This window comes from Nomascus leucogenys, chromosome 22a (assembly GCF_006542625.1).
Source record: "Nomascus leucogenys isolate Asia chromosome 22a, Asia_NLE_v1, whole genome shotgun sequence".
NCBI classification, from domain to species: Eukaryota; Metazoa; Chordata; class Mammalia; order Primates; family Hylobatidae; genus Nomascus; species Nomascus leucogenys.
In genome coordinates, this window is record NC_044402.1 from 9,439,804 (window position 1) to 9,464,732 (window position 24,929).

Sequence of the window (24,929 nt, forward strand, 5' to 3'; positions counted from 1 at the left end):
ATAACAGGACTATTTATGAAGATGTGGGCAGGGTGTAGGGAAACCACGTCACCTGGAGCCAGGAACAGGTGCTCTGTACTACTCCTAAATCCAAACGTGTTGAGTGGGCAGGCAACGATTAGAGCCCAGGGATAGGGGGTTGCCTGGCAGGTGCAGTGGCTTGGGTTCAGAGATTCAGCCTACACACAGCAACTCTGCAGAAGGGAGCTAGGGGAATAAGTGATCTGACCTCATTCATCTCAATTCCCCCATCCTCTCACCAGTGAGCCCCAGTGGCCAAACCCATTTGGGAGCAGAGGACAAGGTTGCTTGCTGATCTAGACTACAAGTTTGGAGCAGGGTGGAGAAGAGCAGAGAGTGGCTCTGGAGGCGCAGGTGGGAAACACCCAACAGACAGAATCACTTTCGCGATGCTCGCCTTCTCACAGCGTGGCTGGTGGGGGCCCTCTCTGTCCTCTCAGTCCTACTCAGGACATCTCTGAAAAGATCTCAGCTCTGTAGCATCAACAATAGGTTCCAGCCTATCCCAGTTTTCACTGGCCCAAGACACAGAATCAACTCCCTCCCAACTCCAAGTCCTGGAGTTACTTCTACTGGAAAACAGACTTAGAGAATACAATTTGTGTATTGGGGGTGCTCAGAAGGGCTGCTGTTGGGACATTTTTCATAGTGACAAAGTTTATCTTTTATAAGTCATCAGCTGACAATGATTTTTTTCCAACCTATTATGTTAGTGACTCTTTCTTTACTTAGAACCGGTTTCCTTGGCTGTTAAAACTTCCTGTGTGGCTGGGGTCAGTGGCTTACGCCTGTAATCCCAGCACTTTGGGAGGCTGAAGTGTGCAGATCACCTGAGGTCGGGAGTTTGAGACCAGCCTGGCCAACATGGGGAAACCCCATCTCTACTTAAAATACCAAAAATTAGACAGGAGTGGTGGCACGCACCTGTAATCCCAGCTACTTGGGAGGCTGAGGCAGGAGAATCACTTGAACCTGGGAGGTGGAGGCTGCAGTGAGCCAAGATCATGCCACTGCACTTTAACCTGGGTGACATAGCAAGACTGTCTCAAAAAAAAAAAAAAAAAAAAGTACTGCAAGGCCAAGGGAGAGCTAAGAAAGTACCAGAAGTCATGGCTGGATGCAGTGGCTCATGTCTGTAACCCCAGCACTTTGGGAGGCAGAGGCGGGTGGATCACCTGAGGTCAGGAGTTCGAGACCAGCCTGACCAACATGGTGAAAACCCATCTCTACTAAAAATACAAAAATTAGCTGGGCGTAGTGGCGGGCTCCTATAATCCCAGCTACTCGGGAGGCTGAGGCAAGAGAATTGCTTGAACCTGGGAGGCGGAGGTTGCAGTGAGCTGAGATTGCGCCATTGCACTCCAGCCTGAACGACAGAGTAAGACTTCATCTCAAAAAAAAAAAAAAAAAAGAAAGAAAGGAAGAAAGTACCAGGAATCCTTGCAGCTCACCTTTCTTCTTCCCATCCCAAGTCTATCTTCTAGGGATTACGATTTAGAGTCCATGACTAGAACTCTCCTTTCAAAAGCCAACCCTGGTAAATCTGGCAGAGGAAACCCTTCTTTGGAGGTCTCTGTTTTATAGACTTCGTCTCTAAAAACCAAACCAAAAAGACTTCCTGTGACGATGACAAGGAGACAGAAGCAGAGAAAAGCAGAGAGGAAAGTGGGAGAATTTACCGAGCTCCCCATGGCTTCCAGTCCTTGGCGCCCAGTGGCATCTCTGACTGTGGGTTTTGTAAGACATTGTGTATGTCTTTCTAACACGTCTTCTTTCTGATTAAGAAAGCTGGATTCTGTTGCTTGCAAGCAAAAGTCTTACTCAGCTCACTCTGACTTCGAACGGATGCCACATCTTCTGCCACGCCCCCTTCAATTAGACTTGTTGGGGACAAACTTGTTTGTTTTGCATAATCGGTCTTGTCATATCTATACCCCCACTGACTTCCTCATCCTCCTGGATTATTTAGAAGCAAATCTCAAACACAAATATTGTTTATTACTTCATTAATCCTATTGCAGCTAGATTTGTCAATTAAAAAATATTTAGCAGTATTTGGTCTTGTTTGAGGAATCCTCCATAAATTCTATAATTTTTCCTTTTTTTTTTTTTTGAGACAGAGCCTCTCTCTGTTGCCCAGGCTGGAGTACAGTGGTGCGATCTCTGCTCGCTGCAACCTCTGCTTCCAAGGTTCAAGCAATTCTCCCACCTCAGCCTCCTGAGTAACTGGGACGACAGGTGCACACCACCATACCCAGCTAATTTTTGTATTCTTTGGTAGAGACGGGGTTTCACCATGTGGACCAGGCTGCTCTCGAACTCCTGACCTCAAGTGATCCGCCTGCCTTGGCCTTCCAAAGTGTTGGGATTATAGGCATGAGCCACTGGGCTGGGCCTAATTTTTCTTTTGAAAAATTAAAGTTTTTGCTTTTTAATTTTAGTTATGTAATCCAACTGGAATTGACTTTGTGTGTGGCATGAGGTAGAGAATTTTGGAAAGTGATGAAAGTGTTCTGTATCCTAATTGTTTTGGTGGTCATACAACTGCATGCATTGTTGAAACTCAGGACTATAAAAGGTTAACTTCACTGTATACAATACAGTAAATTTATTTATTTATTTGAGGCAGGATCTCACTTTGTCACCCAGGCTGAAGTGCAGTGGTGTGATCTCAGCTCACTGCAAGCTAGACCTCCCCAGCTCAAGCAATCCTCCCACCTCAGCCTCCTGAGTAGCTGAAACTACAGGTTCGCCACTGCACCTGGTTAATTTTTGCATTTTTTGTAGACACATGGTTTCACCCTATTACCCAGGCTGGTCTTGAACTCCTGAGCTCAAGCAGTCCTCCTGCCTTGGCTTCCCAAAGTGCTGGGATTATAGGCAGGCACCATTACACCTGGCTTAGTACATTGATTATACCTTGATAAATCTTTTAAAACCATCATTTGTCATTGGGGAAATGCAAGTTAAAATCACAGTGAGAGGATGAGGGCATGCCACAAGGACAGGAGCTAACACAGGAGCCACTGCCCCATGTTTTCTTTGGGGAACCATCTCTTCTCCATTCTTAGTCTATTCAGTGTAGGAGGCTTACTAGAGAGTGAAGTCTACTCAGAGCAGAAAAGAAACCATAAAAGAAAGAGAGAGAGTCAGTGAGCATTGAGGACATTGTTGAATCCTCTGGGCGCAGCTGTTCCTGAAGTCCGTTATTGAATTTATTCATTATTTTGCTTACTTTGGTTGGGACAATCAGTCAGGATGCTAGCACAGTGGTCAGCCGGTCCGTTGACTCATAATTGTTTTATAGTGAACACTTAGCTGGACACTCTGAGGGAAGGGATTATAACAGGAATAAAATGACTATGATCTGCTTCTTAAGGTGATGGCATCCAAAGTAGGTGAGTAAACTTTACAAGGAAAGAGCATGAAACCTGTGGTCCCTGCCCTCAGAGGGTTCTCAGTCCGCCAGAGGAAAGACAATTAAACAAATACACATCATTTGATGCAATAATGTGATGAATCCCTAAATATCTCCTTGTTATATATAATATATTCCATTGACCATGTCATGCACTTTTTCACATTTAACATTTCTGAAATTAGAACATATCTGGGATCAATGGCGTATCATTGTGGTCAGCCAGGAAGCACTGGCAATTTCGCAGCCGGTGACTCAGTGACCTTGAACACACCGTTGCTATTGTTATCACTTCAAGTTGAGTCAACTACTCGCGTTGATTTAATTGCCTTTTAAAAGAGTGTACTGTGATTCAGCACTGAAATGGAAAGGTAGTGCATAGGCACAAAGGCACGGGAACAGAGCAGCAAATGTCAATTTGACATTAGTTAAGAGAATAAGCAATGTTGGAAGAATGACTGTGGCTCATGTTTTCTTGCAACGTAATAACCACATACTCTAGGGGTTTTATACTGAGTTGTGTGGAAAAAGAATGTGGTGTGATTGAGAGATGGACTCTGAATATGAGGAAGTTTGGGAATACTATAATCACTATATTTTACTTGTATTTTCTTTTTCTTTTTCTTCCTTCATTTATTTAGAGACGGAGTCTCACTCTGTTGCCCAGGCTGGAGTGCAGTGGCGCAATCTTGGCTCACTGCAACCTCCGCCTCCCAGGTTCAAGGGATTCTCCTGCCTCAGCCTGCCAAGTAGCTGGGATTAAAGGCACCTGGCACCATGGCCAGGTAATTTTTTGTATTTTTAGTAGAGACGGGGTTTTGTCATGTTGGCCAGGCTGGTCTCAAACTCCTGACCTCAGGTGATCCACCCGCCTCGGCCTCCCAAAGTGCTGGGTTACAGGCGTGAGCCACCGTGCCCAGCCTATATTTCTTCTTAATGTATGCACAAGAATGTACGTGACAAAAATGTGGGTCTAAGTAAGTCTAAAAGAGAGCTCTTTCAATGTTTAAAATACAAAGCAAAAGTGATAAGCAAGCTTTGCTATAGTTTCATAGGCAGCATATTTTTCCTTCTTAGAGGCATATAAAACAATGAAATCCCTTAGAATTGAATGTGCTTAGAGTCAGTAAACTCTGCTGGGTGCTTATTATGGGATAGGATTCAGGAGTGAGAGAATACACAACTCGCCATAGGAAGTTCCCTCCGCACACAGATTACAAGGTGTTAAGGCTGAAATGTTACATAAAGGAAAGCTAATGCTCTACTTACAGGGTCCAGGGCTTTGGATCGCGCCCAAGTCATCACCGTCGATAGTAAAATAAATACCTTTCGCTTTTCAAAGTGGCTGACTTCTTCACTGAGTGCTGTGGGGCCAAAAAGCAGAGTGGTTATTTGGACCCATGCACAACTTGGTTTCTAAATCACGTGTACTATTAGTCACCAGTAGGAGCCACTTAACACCAGGGTGCTGTTGTCTCTGATACTTCTTTGACCTGTTCCCATCACCGTTCTTCAAATTCCCCCTCCTTTCTCTCTACCTGTATCTGAAATACGGATCCCCGCAGGTTGTTCACAACCAAGCATTTCAGTCTCATCAGTGCTCTCCACTGCAGCCCTTTCTCTCCACTATGCTCATCAGTTGCCTGATCCCTTCTGAGCTGAGCTCAAAATCGTGGCCTCTTTCTGTTTTCTGGCCTCTGGCCATGTGCTTTTCCTTTTTGGGAGGGCTGGTGACAGTAAGGATCATAGCTGACATGAATTAGAACAACTCACGGGCTTTGTTGAATTCCTCCCACTATGAGATAGCTATTCTGGGTTACAGATGCAGAAACCGAGGCACAGTTTGCCCAGGATCATAGAGGGAAGTGATGGGGCAGAGAGTCCAATACAGGTGTCTGGCTGCCAGGCCCTTGCTGTCCCCACCATGCCCCCTAGCCAGCTGCCCAGAAAAGGGAGCAGGCTGGGGATGGGGCAGCAGAGGCCCCACATCAGAAGGTAAGGGCTTCTTAGGAGTTCCCATAAGGCAACCTTGTTCAGTGAAAGCCATCGTGGAAGGAAGTAATTCGGGGTGTGCCCACCCTTCCCACTCCACCCCTGGGGCTGTGGGCTGTAGTGGAGAGCACTGATAAGGCAGAAACGTTTGGTAATCAACAACTTGCAGGGATTCATATTTCGAATAGAGGTGGAGAGAAAGGTGAGCATTTTATTTCCAAAGGGTTTGCTGCTTTGCAAAAAGGCTCTCTACACATTTAAGCATTGAATCTCCTTGAATGTATTTGGCTAAGGGATTCCATTAACATATTCTTCCTGATGTATAATTTTCAAGAAACGTATCGGCCAGGCGCAGTGGCTCAGCCTAATCCCAGCACTTTGGGAGGCCGAGGCAGGCAGATCACGAGGTCAGGAGATCAAGACCGTCCTGGCTAACACAGTGAAACTCTGTCTCTACTAAAAATACAAAAAATTAGCCAGGCGTGGTGGCACGTGTCTGTAGTCCCAGCTACTTGGGAGGCTGAGGCAGGAGAATGGCGTGAACCCAGGAGGCAGAGCTTGCAGTGAGCTGAGATTGTGTCGCTGCACTCCAGCCTGGCACAGAGCGAGACTCCGTCTCAAAAAAAAAAAAAAAAAAAAAAAAAGAAACATATCAAAGCTGCAAAGTGAGGTCTAATTAAACTGTCAGAGGGGCTAAGTGATGCAGCTGCCATGGTATGATTTTAGTATCATGAGGTGATGCCCTAAACAAGCAACAAAATGAAATGCTGATATCCTGGATCTAATAAATGTATGGATTTCTACCCTAAAATGAGAAAGTGTTATTGAATTAAGTCTAAGAACACTATGATCACATATTATTCCAAACTTTAAGTGTTACTTTTGTTTCTATTTTTAGTCTAATAACAAAAATTTTCTCTTCAATTTAATTTTGCTCTTTTAACCTTTCTGCTCTGCTGAGCTTCAGTTTGGCCTATTTTGTGAATACTTGGCACACCTTGAGGTCCTTTAACTGGGTTATCCTTTTTTATTTATGATATTTATAATAGGTCTAGAATGATCTGCTTGTTCCCCTTTGAACACACCCTTCATCTATATGCAAATATTTTCTCTCCTTTCTAATAATGTATTCCTTTCTCTTCTGTCACCTTGCTTTCTTTCCATAGTATCTGTGAAAGGCAAGGTACGAGAATTCTAAGACTTTTAAAAATAATTTAATAAAACATTATTAAAAATAATACATAGCTGGTTGTGGTTGTTCACTCCTGTAATCCCAGCCCTGTTGGAAGCCGAGGATTGCTTGAGGCCAGAAGCTGGAGACCACCCTGGGCAACATAGCTAGACCTCATCTCCACAAAAAATTAAAAAAAAATAGCTGGATGCACACCTGTAATTCTAGCTACTCGGGAGGCTGAGGCAGGAGGATTGCTTGAGGCCAGGAGTTTGAGGCTGTAGTAAGCGAATGATATACTACTGCACTCCAGCCTGGGTGACAGAGCAAGACCCTATCTTTAAAAAAAAGAAAGAAAGGAATACATATCCATTGCGAGAAAAACAAAATCTAAGAATATGCATTAGGTAAAATGACAAAGTCCCCATCCCTTACCAACCTCATGCCCTACCAACCCCATACCCCCCAGGTGACTCTGGCGACAGATTGAAGGATCTCTGACTATATTTTCTTACAGACACAAACACTCTATATCTCAAAAAAACAAAGTAATTCAGCTAAAAGTTTTCCTCTAAATAGGAAAGTAAAATTTTCTTGATTATTTGAACCTCTTTATTAGAAGGAAGCAGTAAAACACTCTACATTTTAAAGCTCATGAAAGGAAATGCAGTGTCAAACTTGAGAAAAGGTTACGTTTCCTTGAGGGGGAGAGGGTGGTCCTAAGAAAGGCCGATGCCCATCTGTGACAGCAGGAAGTCAGTGGTTAATGTCTGAAATTCACAATCAAGAGGCACCTATGGAGGCATTTTGATGTTTTAAATGAGGTTGCTTGGCCGGGTGCAGTGGCTCACTCATGTAAACCCAGCACTTTGGGAGGCCAAGGCGGGCGGATCGCTTGAGGTCAGGAGTTTAAGACCAACCTGGACAACGTGGCGAAACCGCGTCTCTACTAAAAATACAAAAATTATCTGGGCATGGTGGTACATGCCTGTAATCCCAGCTACTTGGGAGGCTGAGGCAGGAGAATCACTTGAAGCCGGGAGGTGGAGATTGCAGTGAGCTGAGACAGTGCCACTGCACTCCAGCCTGGGTGACAGAGCAAGATCTTGTCTCAAAAAAAAAAAAATTAGGTTGCTTTGGGGGAGCATGAATCACAAAAGCACCATCTTGCTAAACACCACTTCGTTCTCTTAGATTTGAGGTCCTTACAGTTCATTATATTTTTCAAAGCAAGATGACAGGGCAAGAACTTGTCTCAAAAAAAAAAATGAGGTTGCTTTGGAGGAGATGAATCACAAAAGCACCACCTTGCTAAACACCACTTCATTCTCTTAGAGTTGAGGTCCTTAGAATTCATTACATTTTTCAAAGCACTTTCAAAATACAAGCATTCTCTACAAGCCTTCCCTGACCTTTGCCATCAGGGAACATTTGTTGAATTGAATCAAATATTTAGGGTTAGAAACAATTCCTCCCCTCTTAAAGTCACGTGGCTCTTATAAATAACTTTCTTGTGAGTGCATCCCCCCTTTGTTGAGTTAAAGTTTCTCTTGGGTGCCTTGTCTCTTGTGTGATGACTTGTGCCTTGGGGTACCTTTTCTTATCTGTCTTTGTATCTGTCCGTACATTCAACCCCACCTCCTCATGCAGTGCCTATAGAATGAGTCAGATTGCATTTAAAGTTAAATGTTTTGGCGAGGCACCGTGGCTCACGCCTGTAACTCCAGTGCTTTGGGAGGCTGAGGCTGGAGGATGGCTTGAGGCCAGGGGTTTGAGACCAGCCTGGACAACATGGCAAGTCCCCATCTCTACCAAAAAAAAAATTTAGCTGGGTATGGTGGCAGAAGCCTGTAGTGCCAGCTACTCAGGAGGCTGAGGCGGGAGGATGTCTTGAGCCCAGGAGTTCGAGGCTGTAGTAAGCTGTGATCAGGTCACTGCACTACAGCCTGGGTAATGTTTCATTTTAAAAATATACATTTATTTTATTTTATTCTTTTTGTAGAGATGAGGTCTTGTCACGTTGTCCAGGCTGGTCTTGAACTCCTGGGCTCAATAATCCCCCCACCTCGGCCTCCCAAAGTATTAGGATTACAGGCATGAGCCACTGTGCCGGCCTTCATTTTTTTGATAATTAAAAATATTCTATTCTTCAGAAGTATCTATCCATATTACTATCATGGATTTCATACTTTAGGTAAGTCTCAGACCAGTTTTTCTATAGCCCTACTTTGCCTAGTGTTCCTAGATGACTATTAGGTGAAGTAAGCAGCACCATAATAGCATCCCTGGGGATGAAAGAGTACACCTCACTGACCAGAGACTGCCCAGATGGCTTCCTCTATTTGCTGTGAGCTCTCAGTGATGTTATAAATAATAACATCACACTCCAGCAGGCGCATGAGAAGGTCTTCTCGAGAGATGGCCTGAAAAAGAAAATTGACAGCCATTTGCAGCAAGACACTAACAAGGTAACCTTAATATTTCGATGAAATGATAATTTTCAAAATAGATATGCAACACTGAGGAGTCCCACAGGAAACACTTGCAGGAGGGTTTCTATTTAAAATGAAATTGTGACTGTCTTCTGTGTGTAGTTTTCAAGTAACAAAGAAGTTTATGAAAACAGCTTGGAACAGATGATTTAAAAATTGCATAATAATCTTAGGTTCTATTTCTGCATGCTGTTTAAACTCCAATTCAGAAGGGAAGAATTAGAACACACTGAAAGAAAATGAGTGAGGCATTTAAAACTAATTCAAACTCTATGCAAGATTATTTGAGCAATTATATATCACGAATCACTCAGAAGTGCTGATGAATGATGAATGTGGATTGTCTTAGAATTCTCAAGATGGATTTAATCTGTTCTCTTTCTAGATGTAAGGTACCTTATTACAGTTGACAGCCGGGAATATTTTAAAAATACAGAAACTTTTAATGATTAAAAATGTAAAGTTTATACATTAAATAGAAGTAACTTCGCTGCTTTGCTGATCATTTTTGTTGCTTTTTTTTTTTTTTTTTTTTAATATGAGACACAGTTTCACTCTGTTGCCCAGGCTGGAGTGCAGTGGCATGATCTCAGCTCACTGCAACCTCCGCCTCCCAGGTCCAAGTGGTTCTCATACCTCAGCCTCCCAAGTAGCTGGGACTACAGGCACACGCCACAATGCCTGGCTTTTTTTTCTTTTTTGTAGAGATGGGGTTTCACCATGTTGGCCTGGCTGGTCTCAAACTCTTGACCTCTGGTGATCCGCCCACCTTGGCCTCCCAAAAAGTTGGGATTACAGGCGTGAGTCACGGTGCCAGCTGTTGATCATTGTGTTTTAACTAGTCAATCCTTGCTGCATGAATACCAGTACACGTCCCAATAGTACAATACCTTGAGTGCATTAAGAACCATAAAAGGACCCCGCATTTCCAAACCAAGATTTGCGTTAGTTGTTATTCCCACTGTCCTGAACATCAGCTATTTTCCGCAGTTCTTTGACCAACTGTATTAAAGTAGAACCTTTTAGACCAAGCTGGGTCTCTTCCTTTATTGAAGAACAAAGGGAAGTTGATGCCTTTCCTTAGGAAATGACAGTTCTGCCTTGGCAAGGTTAATACGTCCTTGTTAAATTCAACAGCATGCACTAAGTTGCTAGTTTCTCCAGCCCTGTTCCCTAGATTCTTTTGGATGAATCTGCATTAGTTTTCTAGGGCTGTTGTAACAAACTGTCACAAACTGCACGGCTTGAACAACCAAAGTCTCACTGTTCTGGAAGCTAAAAACCCAGGATCAAGGTGTTGTAGGATTGGTTCCTTCTAAGGGCTGAGAGGGAGAGTCTGTTCTGTGCCTCTCCCCTAGCTTCTGCTGGTTTGCTGGCAATCTATTCCTCGTCTTGTATATGCATCACCCTGATCTCCACCTTGATATTCACATGGTGTTCTACCTGTGTGCCGTCTGTGTCTACATTTCCCCTTTTTATAAGCTCACTGGTCATACTGGATGATAAGCCCACTTTAATGACCTCCATTTATTTATTTACTTATTTATTTATTTATTATTTATTTATTTAAGACAGAGTCTCGCTCTGTCGCCCAGGCTGGAGTGCAGTGGCACAATCTCAGCTCACTGCAACCTCCACCTCCCTGATTCAAGCAATTCTCCCTGCCTCAGCCTCCCGAGTAGCTGGGATTACAGGCACCCACTATTTTTGTATTTTTAGTACAGACGGGGTTTCACAATGTTGGCCAGGTTGGTCTTGAACTCCTGACCTCAGGTGATCTGCCCGCTCGGCCTCCCAAAGTACTGGGATTACAGACGTGAGCTACTGCGCCTGGCTGATGACCTCCATTTAATTGGATTTCCTCTGCAAACACCCCATCTCCAAATATGGCCATATTCAGAAATACCAGGGGTTAGGATTTCAATATATCTCTTGGGGGTGGGGGAGAAACAACTTGACCCATACCACCAGCCATTCACTTCCTTCTCTCGGCTGAATGTGCAAGAGGGAAGCCATTGACAATTTTGATCCAAACATTGATTTTTACTTTACCAATAGCATGACAGTGGGAAAGGAAACTACCTTCCCAGTACACCTGGGATGGATCAAGATCCAGAAATGACACATGAAAGAAAAGAAGAAAACACTGGGGGAATACGAGGACTCAAAGATGTGTATTCTAGATGTGGCCTAAGAGAAAGAAGATACAGCATCTATGTTTGCAGCTTGTAAAAGCAGATGGGAGTGGTGTCCATAGAAAAACATGCACACGTGTCAAATTATGGTTGGCTCTATTTAAGATGAAATAGCCACATTTTCAGGAGAATGGTTGTCCTGACCTGATGTGGAGTGACCATTTTTGTGCATTCATTTGTTCACCCAACAAACATTTGTGGGCCCTGCTTTTGACTGGAGTAATAGAGGCAAACATGAATAATATATAGCTGCTGATACTAAGGAGCAGTGTGTGTGTGTGTGTGTGTGTGTGTGTGTGTGTGTGTCTGTGTGTGTGTGTGTGTGTGTGTGCGCTTTGAGAAGATTTATACCAAATAATTATGGTCTAATGTAGACAACAGCCCGACCAAGCACATATGAAGCTGTTGTACAAATGAGAAAAAAAGTAACCTGCTTGGTGAAAAAATTACAAGAAGGGCTAAACTCTGGGGCCCAGGACAGCCAACATAACAGGCTGCTCTTCAGCCCCTACTCACGCCCTTAGCCAGGCACTCTTGTATAGTGTGCAACCTGTACAGCCAGACACAGAAGCCCCAAATGTGGAAAGGGCTGTCATAGAGGTACATTTGAGGTTCAATGGACTAAGAGAAAGACATGATTTTGTCTCATAGGAGAAGATATTTGAGTTGGGCTGGAAGGATGAATACCAGCTCACCTGGCAGAGCCCAGAATGCTCAGGGAATAGCAGGTGGCTTGTTGAGCCAGGTAGAGGCACCTTTCATAACCTGAACCAGGCTAACGGTTTCCATTCTCGCCTCTCCCTCACCTTTTATTCATTTTTTGCTGGTCTTCTCTGTATCATTCCAATTGCAGCATATGTGCCGCTGAAGCGAGCACTCTCCCTCACCTTTTCTGCCACCTGTGTCTTCCCCGTGGCTCCCCATAACCCATGCTCTTTCTCTGCCACAGTGCACCATATGCTTTCCCAGGCATTCCCCCTTGCACGGTGTTTCCTTCCTCCCTTACTTGTCTTGCAGGCTCCACTCATCCACAGAAGACCAGCCTCAGCCCCACCATCTCCAGTAGATCCCACCCTTCCAAGGGAGGGGCATCTGCAGGACTTTGTGCTAATGGAGGCTCCAGGATCTCAAGATCAGAGCATAGGAGGCCCCGACCTGTTTGGCAGGAAGGGATTTGAAGCTTCATTTGCCTGTCTCTCTAGATTAGACTGAGAACCCCTTAGGTGCCCCTTTCAGAGAGGCTGTGGGAAATTAACTCCCTCTTCTGGCTTAAAGGATGAGCCTAATTGATCTAAGGGTAAGTGACTGGCTCAGGAAAGGGACAATGACTCCATTCACGACCGTGAGACTCAAGGAGATGCTTGCCAGGGACTGCTGGCAATGTCCATCCTCCTTTCTCCGAGACCTTCTGGAAGTTTGCTTTGCCAGAGTGTCACTGTGTATGAACTAAGGCCCTGGACTGTTGCAGCCTTACTGCCAGCCTGAAGATAAAGTCATCCCTCAAGGAGGGCAGAGCCCAGGAAGGGGCAGGAAGAGGAGCTGGAGCCTGTGGATCAGCTCGGAAGCCGGTTCCACTTCTGGACCACTAGCTACATAAGCTGATGAATTTCCGTTATTTATTAAGCCAGTTTGGGTCACCTCTGTTTTCTACTACATGCGGTCCAACACAGCCCCAATTGATATAGATAGCAAGGTCTTTAATAAAAATCAGTAGTACAAAGTCATACAAAGAGTGGTTTTGGGCCAGGCGTGGTGGCTCATGCTTGTAATCCCAGCACTTTGGGAGGCCAAGGTGGGCAGATCACCTAAGATCAGAAGTTCAAGACCAGCCTGGACAACATAGTGAAACCATGTCTCTATTAAAAATACAAAAAATTAGCCAGGTGTGGCCGGGCGCGGTGGCTCGCGCCTGTAGTCCCAGCACTTTGGGAGGCCGAGGTGGGCAGATCACGAGGTCGGGAGATGGAGACTATCCTGGCTAACGTGGTGAAACTCCGTCTCTACTAAAAATATAAAAAATCAGCTGGGCGTGGTGGCGGGCGCCTGTAGTCCCAGCTGCTTGGGAGGCTGAGGCAGGAGAATGGCGTGAACCTGGGAGGTGGAGCTTGCAGTGAGCCGAGATCACGCCACTGCACTCCAGCCTGGGCAACAGAGCGAGACTCCGTCTCAAAAAAAAAAAAAAAAAATTAGCCGGGTGTGGTGGCACGTGCCTGTAGTCCCAGCTACGTGGGAGGCTGAGGCAGGAGAATCGCTTGAACCCAGGAGGCGAAGGTTGTAGTAAGCCAAGATCGCGCCACTGCACTCCAGTCTGGGCAACAGAGTGAGACTCCATCTCAAAAAAAAAAGAGTGTTTTTGTAGGGGGATCTAATAAATATGATTTTGGATATGTTGATTTAGCAATGCCTGCAGGACAACCGGGGACTGGTCTAGGAGGCAGCTAGATTTGGAGGCTGCAGACAGGCAAGAAAAGCACTGGCTATATGGGGAGCTGAAGCTATAGGGCTGGATAAGATTTAAGAAGGTCACCTGTTGTAGGAAGAGAGTGAGCTCTGGGGAAAACCGCATTTAAAGGGTTAAAAGAGGAAAAGGAGCCAGAGAAAGAAGCTGGGAAGGAGGGCTTGGGCGCTTAGTCAGTGCAGAGCCGAGGCACAAGAAGGGAAGGCGAGTTTCTCTCGGGAAGCCAGGCTGCTGCTGTGAAGCCAGGTGAGCTAAGCCCAGGCTGCTGCTGTGAAGCCAGGTGAGCTAAGCCCCTTGGGAGTCAGGCGACTGCTGGTGACATTGGCCAGGGCACCTCCTGTGAAGTGTTGTGGGCAGGGCCGGCCAGCATTGGATAGACCAGTGAATGGCGGGGGTGAAGGGGTGAGGCCTGCAAACGCGGCTGGTCTCCTGAAGTTCAGTGGTGGCAGGGGCCAGGGGCAGAGAAAGAGGCTGGTGGCCAGCAGGGAGGCCAAGTTAAGTGTTTTTTACAGTAGGAATGATTTGAGCATATGTGTAGGTGTAGAGGAAGAAGCCAGTGGCAAGAAGAGAGAGAAGGGAGGTGAATGGGAAAGAATACCCAGAAGACAGGGGAAGGGGCTGAATGGGAAGGTCTCAAAGATGTCTGGAGGGCATGCATTTGTCCATTCCACAAGTATTTATTGAGGCCACTTTGTGGCAGTGGCTGTGTTAGGTGCCACAGATACATGGATAAACAGGGGGATAAACAAGTCATGGTCTCTGCCCTCAAGGACCCGACAGTCAGTGTCCATGGACCCCCACCATAGACAGGTGATAACAATGAGTGTGAAAAGCAGTATGATCTAGGCACGCAAAGGATGATATGGGAGCTCAGAATCCAAACTGGGAGTGAGGGAGAAGTAGGAATCATGAATGGCTTCCTGGAGGAAGTGACACAAGTCTTGAAGGATGAATAAAAAAAAAAAAGAGAGAAGGCTTCTCCAGGGTACAGCATGTGGAAAGCTGTATGGTAGGCTCCAGAGAGTAGCAGGGAGGGTAAAAGAGGAGTTGGCCTGGGAGAAGAAGAGGGCCACTTCTTCTCAGACATTTAAATGTCTCAGGACTAGGACTGTGTTGAATTTGTCATGTGGAGACAGCATTGTTTCTGGAGACAGCGATGGTATATTATTCCTGAGTGGCACATTACCAAAGGATGTTTCTCTTAAAAAATTATTTTCATAAATATAAAATAGAGACAGGATCTTGCTATGTTGCCCAGGCTGGTCTCGAGCCCCTGGCCTTAAGCAATCCTCCCTCCTCAGCCTCCCACAGTGCTGGGATTACAGGCGTGAGCCACCGCGCCCGGCCTATTTCTCCTTCACAGACGGCGCCCATCATGGCACAGACTTGTCTTGGATAATGCAGGGCAGAATATGCTGGAGAGGAGAATTGTATGAGTCTGAAAGTCCAAATTAGATCCATCCTTTCCAACACTATGTAAGTTAAACTCTGCTTTGGCCCAAAAGTGAAAGTGGGGTCTACGAGGTAAATCTCCATTACAGGAGAAAGCCATTCCCTCAACCTGGCCATGTCTGTGGAAGAGAGGGGAGGGGAGGCAAACAGTAAAACAAGTTGTCAAGGCGTTGGGGCGGAAGCCGACTCTTCCCTCTGTCTACTCCTGGCCAGAGCCTCCGGGACTTACAGAGTACGTCTCCACCGCAAAGTCAGGCCGCGGGCTCTCAGGCTTGGACAGCGTGCCCACAATCTGGAATGTGCCTTCCTTCACTTTGGTTGAGGAAGCTTCCAGCATAGCTGACTTATTTTCATCTTCCTCTTCCTCTTCCTCTGTAATTTCTTCAAGCGAAGCCCCAACTACACAGTTAGATAGAAACTGCAAGGAAACAGAAATTTCCCAAATGGTAAGAGCAAATTAGAGTCAGGGGGCCAGTGAATGATGACTCTAGAAACTTCCCTTTCCCGAGTGCTTGCTGGGCGCCACCAAGGCAAAGCAAATGCTTTGCACACTGTCATCTCATTTAAGTTGATTGAATTCCTGGAGGAGTGGGTACTGTTTTCATTACAGATGAGGAACTCAAGGTCAGAGAACTTAATTCACTTGTTTCCAGATACTGCACTCCTCTAGCAGCAGGCAGAGCTGGGTCACAGTGATGATGTTTGTGTTGTCCAACAGAAATACGGAAATGTAATAGGAGCCACATAGGTTATTTTATTTTATTTTTAAAGATGTGGTCTTGCTATGTTGCCTAGGCTGGTTTCAAACTCCTGGGGTCCTCCTGCCTCAGCCTCCTGAGTAGCTGGGACTACAGGCACTTATGTAGTTTTAAATTTTCTAGTAGCAACATTTTAAAAAGTAAAAACAAAGGGTAAAATTAATTTAAATGTTGTGAGGTCAGGCGCAGTGGCTCATGCCTATAATCCCAGCACTTTGGGAGGCTGAGACAGGTGGATCACTTGAGGTCAGGAGCTCGACAGCAGCCTGGCCAACATGGTGAAACCTCGTCTCTACTAAAAATACAAAAATTAGCTGGGCATGGTGGTGCACACCTGTAGTCCCCGCTACTTGGGAGGCTGAGACGAGAGAATTGCTTGAACCTGGGAGGTGGAAGTTGCAGTGAGCCGAGATTGTGCCATTGCACTCCAGGCTGGGCAACAGAGCAAGATTCCGCCTTAAAAAAAAAAAATTGAATGCTGTGGTATTTAATGCAATACATCCAAAATATTATCAACTTAATATGTAATCAATATAAAAATTATTGAGCTATTTTACTTTTTTATTTGAAATTCAATCTGCATTTTACACTGAAAGAACATCTCCATTTGGACTAGCCACATTTCTTTTTTTGAGACAAAGTCTCGTTCTGTTGCTCAGGCTGGAGTGCAGTGGTGCGAGCATAGCTCACTGCAACCTCAAACTCCTGGCCTCAACCAATCCTCCTGCCTCAGCCTCCTGAGTAGCTGGGACTATAGGTGTGTGCCACCACGCCTGGCTAATTTTTTATTTTTATATTTATTTTTGTAGAAATGGGGTATTGCTGTTGTTGCCCAGGCTGGTGTGGACTAACCACATTTAAGTGTTCAAAGGCTACATGTGGCCAGTGGCTACAGTATTGAATAAGGAAATAGAAAGAAGTTGGCAAAGTTTCTGTTCTTGCTTTCCAAAAGCTATCCTTAGAAGTGGCTTTTGTGGTGATTACGAGTTTCATTCGTTTATATGTCAATACTTACTTATATATGTCAACAATCATTTTATTTTATCTATTAAGCATATATAAATAATCATGACATTACCATATCTTGGGAATAAAGATATAATAAAACCAAATAAACAAAAAGTCCCAACTCATTTATTTTGATAGAAAACAGTCCAGGTTAGCATGCAAGATTGCCAGCTTCAACCTCCTATTGGAATATATTTCTCCCAAGTAAATTATGTATGTTTTCATTTCATTTATCTCTCAAACATACATATTCAATTTTATTATCCTCTTTCACAGTTGAGGAAATTGATGCCCAGCAAAAAGAGATGGGGCTGGGGTGGCATTGCCCAACTGGGTTGTAAGCCTAAAACGAGACACAGCTTCCATTTCTCTTATATTCCTCATATTCCCACTCCCATGTTCCTTGGAGCAGATGATCAGTAATTACCTGGAATTTGAGAAAGGCCCTGATTAATTAAGGACCAACTAGAAAATTCTGTTATTGAAAAGTTTTTGAAAAAGATCTCTGGACAGAGCGTGGTGGCTCATGCCTATAATCCCAGCACTTTGGGAGACCAAGGCAGGAGGATTGCTAGAGAAAGATCTCTGTATACTAAAAGAAGTTTCATTACAAAAATATTGTTATAAAAAATAATCAAGCTCTTTGGGAGGCCAAGGTAGGCAGATCACGAGGTCAGGAGATTGAGACCATCCTGGCCAACATGGTGAAACTCCATCTCTACCAAAAATACAAAAATTAGCTGGGCGTGGTGGCACATGCCTGTAATCCCAGCTACTAGGGAGGCTGAGGCAGGAGAATCGCCTGAACCCAGGAGGCGGAAGTTGCAGTGAGCCAAGATCATGCTACTGTACTCCAGCCTGGCGACAGAGCAAGACTCCGTCTCAAAAAAAAAAAAAAAAAAAAATTCAAAATCAAAAGGGGATTAAGGAAGGAGATAAACTCCCTTCCCTCATTCTTTTTTTTTTTTCTGGAGACAAGGTTTTACTCTGCCCTATGTATACCTCCCAGGCTGGAATGCAGTGATTCGATCACAGCTCACTGCAGCCTCGAACTGGGCTCAAGTGATCCTCCCCATCCTGCCTCCTGAGCAGCTGGGAAGGTAGGCGTGTGCCACCACGCCTAGATTCTCCTTCATTCCTAATCTCAATCATGTTCATGTCACCTCCCTTTTTTATGCAGGTGACCCTTGAACAACACAGGTTTGAACTTGGTAGGTCCACTTAGCCACTTATTTTCTTCCACCTCTGCCACCCCTGAGACCAGCCCCTCCTCTTCATCCTCTGCCTCAGCCTATGCAACATGAACACAGAGGATGAAGACCTTTAGGACAACCCACTTCTGTTTAATGAATAGTAAACATATTTGTCTTCTTTATGATTTTCTTATAAACATTTTCTTTCCTCTAGCTTACTTTATTGTAAGAACGCAGTATATTCTATGTGAACAAAATATGTGTTGACTGTTTATGTTATTGGTAAGGATTCCTGTTAACAATAGGTTATTAGTAGTTTAGTTCTGGGGAGTCAAAAGTTATACACAGCCTGCAGTCCCAGCTACTTAGGACACTGAGGTGGGAAGATCACTTGAGCTCAGGAGCTCAAGTCCAGCCTGGGCGACGTTAATGAGACCCATGTCTCTAAACATACATAAATAAATAAGAGTTATGTGCAGAGTTTTAACTGTCTTCTCTATATCTGTATCTTTTTTTTTTTTTTTTTTAAGGCAGATTTTTCCTCTGTTGCCCAGGCTGGAGTGCAGTGGTGCGATCTCGGCTCACTGCAAACTCTGTCTCCCAGGTTCAAGTGATTCTCCTGCCTCGGCCTCTGGAGTAGCTGGGATTACAGGCGCAAGCCACCACACCTGGCTAATTTTTGTATTTTTAGTAGAGATGGGATTTTGCCATGTTGGCCAGGCTGGTCTCGAACTCCTGACCTCAAGTGATCCGTTTGCCTTGGCCTCCCAAATTGCTGGGATTACAGGTGTGAGCCACTGCACCCGGCCTGTATCTGTATCTTTTTGAAAAACAAAACCCCTAATCCCTGCGTTGTTCAAGGCTTCCCGCTGAATTTAGAGTATAAACGAAACTCCTGGCCAAGGCCATCCATGACCTGGCCCTCTCTGCTGGCCTCTGCTCCACTAATCTATGTAATAAATTTCTATGGAGCACAGACCATGAGTGCATCCCTGCTTAGGAGCTGAGTAGGGCCATTTTCTGGGCTCTCTGGGCCCCTTCCTCCATTAAAAAAAAATTTAAACATTATATTTCTCAATTGCATGCTATAAAGACAAACACATTCATTGACTCTAAAATTTCATTTGTTTCCTTCTGATTTTAAAAGAAATTAGCACACTTTTTGTGGGCCCCTAAAAGTCTCATGGGTCCTGGGCATGGTACTTGCTGCACCTAATGAAGAAGTGGGCCCAGGAAGCCCTGGTGCACTGCCCCCTAGCCACTGTGCACACAAAAACCGCCAACCCTATTCCTACTTTGGAATCTGTGCCCTTGCTGTGCCCTCCGAGAACTATTTTCTCTGGCTTGAGCCTCATCCTGGGTATGTTAGATTAAATGTCACCTTTTTTTTTTTTGAGATGGAGTTTTACTCTGTCGCCCAGGCTGGAGTGCAGTGGCGTGATCTTGGCTCTGCAACCTGCACCTCCCGAGTTCAAGCGATTCTCCTGCCTCAGCCTCCTGAATAGCTGAGATTACAGGTGCCCACCACCACGCCCAGCTAACTTTTGTATTTTTGGTAGAGACAGGGTTTCATCCTGTTGGTCAGGCTGGTCTCGAACTCCTGACCTCAGGGACATTTTCTGTGTACAGATAAATCATCTATCTTCTCTATGTCTGCATTTTTTTTGAAAAACACAAATAAGATTATACTACACCTGTTTGGTAATGCTTCCTTTCTTTAAAAACTTTTTGTTACAGTTTTGTGTCTTTGCTTCTTCTTTCCTACCTTTTCTGATAATTTGGAAGATGTATCATGTGTTTAGAGTCCCTTCTGGTAGATATAGGTCATATGTAATATACACGTATATTGTTTATCTTGTATAATTACATGCCTTAATCTCTGGTTTTTGTTTTTTTGTGTGTGTGTGGTTTTTTTTTTTTGAGATGGAGTTTCACTCTGTTGCCCAGGCTGGAGCGAAGTGGTGCAATCTCGGCTCACTGCAACTTCCGCCCCCTGGGTTCAAGTGATTTTCCTGCCTCAGCCTCCAGAGCAGCTGGGATTATAGGCGCCTGCCATCATGCCCAGTTAATTTTTGTATTTTTAGTAGAGACAGGGTTTCACTATGTTGGCCAGGCTGGTCTTGAACTCCTGACCTCAGGTAATCCACCCACCTCAGCCTCCCAAAGTGCTAGTATTACACCGCGCCCCACCCTAAATCTCTGTTTTTTTGATGGATGCATTTTAGATGGTACACTGGGTTGAATAGTGTCTACCCCCACCAAATTCCTGTCCTCTTAGAACCTGTGAATGTGGCCTTATTTGGAAATAGGGTCTTTGCAGATGTAATCAAGTTAAAATGAAGCCATATTGGATAGGGTGAGTCCTAATCCAACAACTGGTGTCCTTATAAGAAGAGGGAAGTTTCGACACGGAGACACATGGGAGAGAACACCATGTGAAGAAGGTGGCAGAGATTGGAGTTTACTGCCAAGAGGTGCCAAGAATTATTGGCAACTATCAGAAGCTAGGAGAGGGGCAAGCAACAGTTCTTTCCCTGGAGCTTCCAGTAGAAACCAACCCTGCTGACACCTTGATCTTGGACTTCTGCCCTCAAGAACTGCGAGAGAATAAATTCTGTTTTATAAGGTCATCCAGTTTGTGGCAATTGGTTACCACAGCCCTAGAAAACTAATACAGATGGTACGTACTGTAGCCTCATCCTATTTTAAGCAGATTTGTCCTGTTCGAAAGTGCAGTCATTAGCCTCAGAGAAGTCTGTCCAGGGTGAGATTAGATTTCTCTGTAGCTCTAGAGGACAGAATTAAGATGGACGGGTCCTACCCACAGGGAATGATAAAATCATGGCTTTCTTTTGACAACTGATCATATTCGCATGAAGGGCCCCAGAGCCCTTTTTCTGAATATCTTCATTTTCCAGGGATAAAGACAGAGAAAGGTGAGGAAACTTAATGGAACTCAGGGACCCAAACGGTGTCTGGTCCATAATAGATGCTCAAAAACCATATATTGAAGGGATGGATGAATGAAAAACGCTTCATGGGCAATATAAAAATTTGATTTACTCATGCCTGTAATCCCTGCACTTTGGGAGGCCGAGACGGGTGGATCACGAGGTCAGGAGATCGATCGAGACCATCCTGGCTAACACAGTGAAACCCCCTCTCTACCAAAAATACAAAAAATTAGCTGGGTGCTGTGTCGGGCGCCTGTAGTCCCAGCTACTGGGAGGCTGAGGCAGGAGGATGGCGTAAACCCGGGAGGCGGAGCTTGCAGTGAGCAGAGATCGCGCCACTGCACTCCAGCCTGAGCGACAGAGCAAGACTCCGTCTCAAAAAAAAAAAAAAAAAAATTGATTTATTTTCTCGTTTAGCTGCCCGCTTCAAAGTCGATGGAAGGGTAGAAAGAGAACCTAGTAGGAGGCAAGAGACCTGGAGTCTCTGTCCAGGTTCTGGCCTCAACTCTCTATGTGATCTTGGGCAAGTCCCTTCCTCCCTCTTAGCCTCAGTTTCCCCTCATTAAAAAGAGGAACAGGGGATGGACCAGTGATCTCCAGACACCTGGGCTTCCATGTAGAATCCCTTGTCCAGCCTGGGTGCGGACTGGTGTCCAGGGGGCATTGGTGGTGCCCAGGACGCGGGACCCTCCCTGAAGAAAGGCCCCGACAGCGCCCTGGGGCGCAGACCCTCGCTGGGTTTGTGGACCGGGGACCGAGGGCTGGGAGCTGAGAGCTGGCGTGAGGCTCGGGCGCCGCCGCCGCTCACCTTCCCGATGTTTCCGCTGCTGTAGGAGTCCAACAGGTTTATAAACACCCTCTGGGTCCGGATAACTTTCTCCGTGGGAGCAGCAGTTTCCTCTTCTTCAGCCATGGTGGGAGCCGCGCTGGTTGCTAAGGTGAAAGCGCCACTCTGCTTGCCAAGGAGGCGGGGCCCGGGCCAGGGAGGCGGGGCAGGTTCTCTCTGGGGGCGGGGCCTTGACGCCGGGCACAGTTTGCCGGGCGGGGAGGGGCGTGTCGCCGGCAAAGCAGGGAGTGCCGGGCGCTGGGCGGGGAGTGCCGGGCGGGGCGGTGCGTCTCGTGCCCGGCGCTAATCAGGGCGTGCCAGGCGGGGCGGGGCAGGCTGTGCCGGTCGCTGGGCGGGAGGTGCCGGGTAGGGCGGGGCGAGTCGTGCCGGGGGGGCTGGGCGGGGCGTGCCGGGCAGGGCGGGGCGTGTCGTGCGGGGGCGGGGCGGGGCATGCCGGGCAGGGCGGGGCGTGTCGTGCCGGGGGCGGGGTGGGGCATGCCGGGCAGGGCGGGGCGTGTCGTGCAGCGGGCTGGGCGGGGCGCGCCGGGCGAAGCGAGGCTCAGGGCTCGCAACTGCGGGCGCTCTCGGCTTCTGGGCGCCAGGCGGATGTCCCCGCGAGTGCTTTCCGCGGCGCCGCGCGTGCAGCCCGGGTCTCACCCTGGCTTGCTGCCCACTGTCAGCCCTTGGGCAATGCACGGTTTCTTTCGGAGGCTCCCTGGGCGTCTGTCCCAGGGGGCCATATGATTGCTGTGCCTTTTTATCTCCACTGTTCGGAAAGTCTGGAAACACATCCCTGTGTCCGCTTGACCCGATGACTAAAAATAATGAGAATTCTGAAGAAGAGGGAATGGCCCACAGCCTAGGACTCTCCCCGATACGTGGGAGTTACTCAGCACTCTCCCATGGGGTGGTCCGGCCGGGGCGACGGGACGTAAGCCTCAGCTGCGAAGAAAAGCTGTTGCCATGGAGTTTCGGGCTCCCGAACACCCGAGCGACGCTAGTGTGGTCCCGCCTTGCGGCAGTTGCGGCTTGGTCTGCGGGCTCAGCTCCCTTGGGGGTTGTTTCCAGATGCAAGTTCCAGGAAGACCCCTGGTGTCGGCTGGGGGCGACCAGAGGCCGTAGGTGCCCGGGATTCGCTCACATTCACCAAGGGACGAAATTTAGACTGGACCGTTCCACAAGAGATTATACATGCAGTTGCTGAGATAAATCCACAAATTAAGATAACATTCAACTCGGTGATTACTGGACCATAAAGGTTGTGGTGGACTAAGAATACGCGGTTGCCTTGGAACAGCCTGATCATATTGAACTGCTTTCATGCCTTAAGCATTAATTAACTCCTTAAATGCAAATATTTAACACTGCAGCAATTGTGTGTGCGTGGTTTCTTCTCGTTCTTTTTATTATTTTTAATAGAGACAGGGTCTCACTATGTTTGTTGCACAGGCTAGTCTCTAACTCCGGGGCTCAAGAGACTCTCCTGCCTCGTCCTCCCAAAGTGCTGGTATTACAGGCATGAGCCACCACGCCAGCCTTCTTGTTCTTTTTATTTTTAATTTTTAACTAATTTTTTTGAGATGGAGTCTCGCTCTATCACCCAGACTGGAGTGCAATGGCATAATCTCAGCTCACTGCAACCTCGCCTTCCGGGTTCAACCGATTCTCCTGCCTCAGCCTCCAGAGTAGCTGGGATTACAGGCGCCTACCACCATGCCCGGCTAATTTTTGTATTTTTAGTAGAGACAGGTTTTCAGCATATTGGTCACGCTGGTCTTGAACTTCTGGCCTCAAGTGATCCACCCGCCTCGGCCTCTCAAAGTGCTGTGATTTACAGGTGTGAGGCACCCCACCTGGCCTTCTTCTTTTTAAAAAATACTGATTGTTTCAAAAAACGGAGGTGGCCCAAGATCTCCAAACAGCTTGGAGGCTCTGGGCTTTCAGGCACTCATGAGACTTGGCTTTGAGTTTCAGCTCTCCAGTCATTTGTGGGAGGCTGGGACCAATCTTTTAACTTTCCCTAGGCTGTTAAATTGCCTGTAAAATAGGAGTGATACCACCAGCCTAACAAGGCTGTTAGGATTAAATAAGACATATGTGAAGCATTTTCTGAAGTGGTCTCCAAAGGTGAAATTATTGCTTTTTTTTTCCTGCAAGTCTAAGGCACACTTGTACAGATGGGAGCCTTTATATTTCATTTTTCTGTCCCCACCCCATTTTCTTTTTTATACATGCAACTCTCATTAAAACTTGTTTTGATAAACTAACGCTTTGAAGTTTTGCCAACTCAATTTGGGAACAGTTTGCTCATAGCAAATTTATTATTTTTTTGAGACAGAGTCTTGCTCTATCCTTTAGGCTGGAGTGCAGTGGCACGATCTTGGCTCACCGCAACCTCTGCCTCCTGGGTTCAAGCCATTCTCCTGCCTCAGCCTCCCGAGTAGTTGGGATTACAGGCGTGTGCCACCACGCTCGGCTAATTTTTCTATTTTGAGCAGAGAATGGGGGTTTCACCATCTTGGCCAGGCTGGTCTTGAACTCCTGACCTTGTGAACCACCTGCCTCGGCCTCCCAAAGTGTTGAGATTACAGGTGTGAGCCACCAGGCCCCGCAATTTTTTCCTTTTTTTTAATCAACAAGAAAGTAATGTCAATTTAAATGTAAAAGTATTCATGCAAGATCAGTGCAAAACTTAGAAAATATACTTCAGCATTCTTTCAAATGACTTACTAGTTCAACTATTCTAAAATTCACCTGATTGATTTTCAGATTTTTAGTTTATCTCTACATTCCTTGCTGATATGCACTTAAGCAGGTAAACACTTTGAAAGTTATTCAACCAGTCACGGTACAATGAAATATTATAACTTACCTCTGTTTCTTTCATGAAATGAGCTTGCCATAGTTACAGGGGGGATGGCTTCTAGATAATTTTATATATATTGGTAGTTTAAAAAAGGAGATTCTTTTTTTTTTTTGACATCGAGTCTC

General features: G+C 46.0%; 1 protein-coding gene across 5 annotated transcripts in view; it reads right to left on the reverse strand.

The window, feature by feature from the left end:
• The window catches only part of AK7 (adenylate kinase 7), a 97,689-nt gene extending 75,625 nt beyond the window's left edge, over positions 1–22,064 (reverse strand). For 4 of the 5 annotated variants that reach the window (XM_030802884.1, XM_030802885.1, XM_030802883.1 and 1 more), the window contains exons 1-4: positions 21,921–22,046; positions 15,429–15,617; positions 8,917–9,025; positions 4,709–4,803 (exon numbers count right to left, since the gene is read on the reverse strand). In XM_030802884.1, the coding sequence (XP_030658744.1) occupies positions 4,709–4,803; positions 8,917–9,025; positions 15,429–15,617; positions 21,921–22,025 (498 nt within the window). In that variant the 5' untranslated portion in view covers positions 22,026–22,046. Of the gene's footprint in view, positions 1–4,708; positions 4,804–8,916; positions 9,026–15,428; positions 15,618–21,920 lie in introns of all 5 variants that reach the window. The other variant, XM_030802881.1, reaches the window with a different exon arrangement.
• Between the last annotated feature and the right edge of the window lie 2,865 nt (positions 22,065–24,929).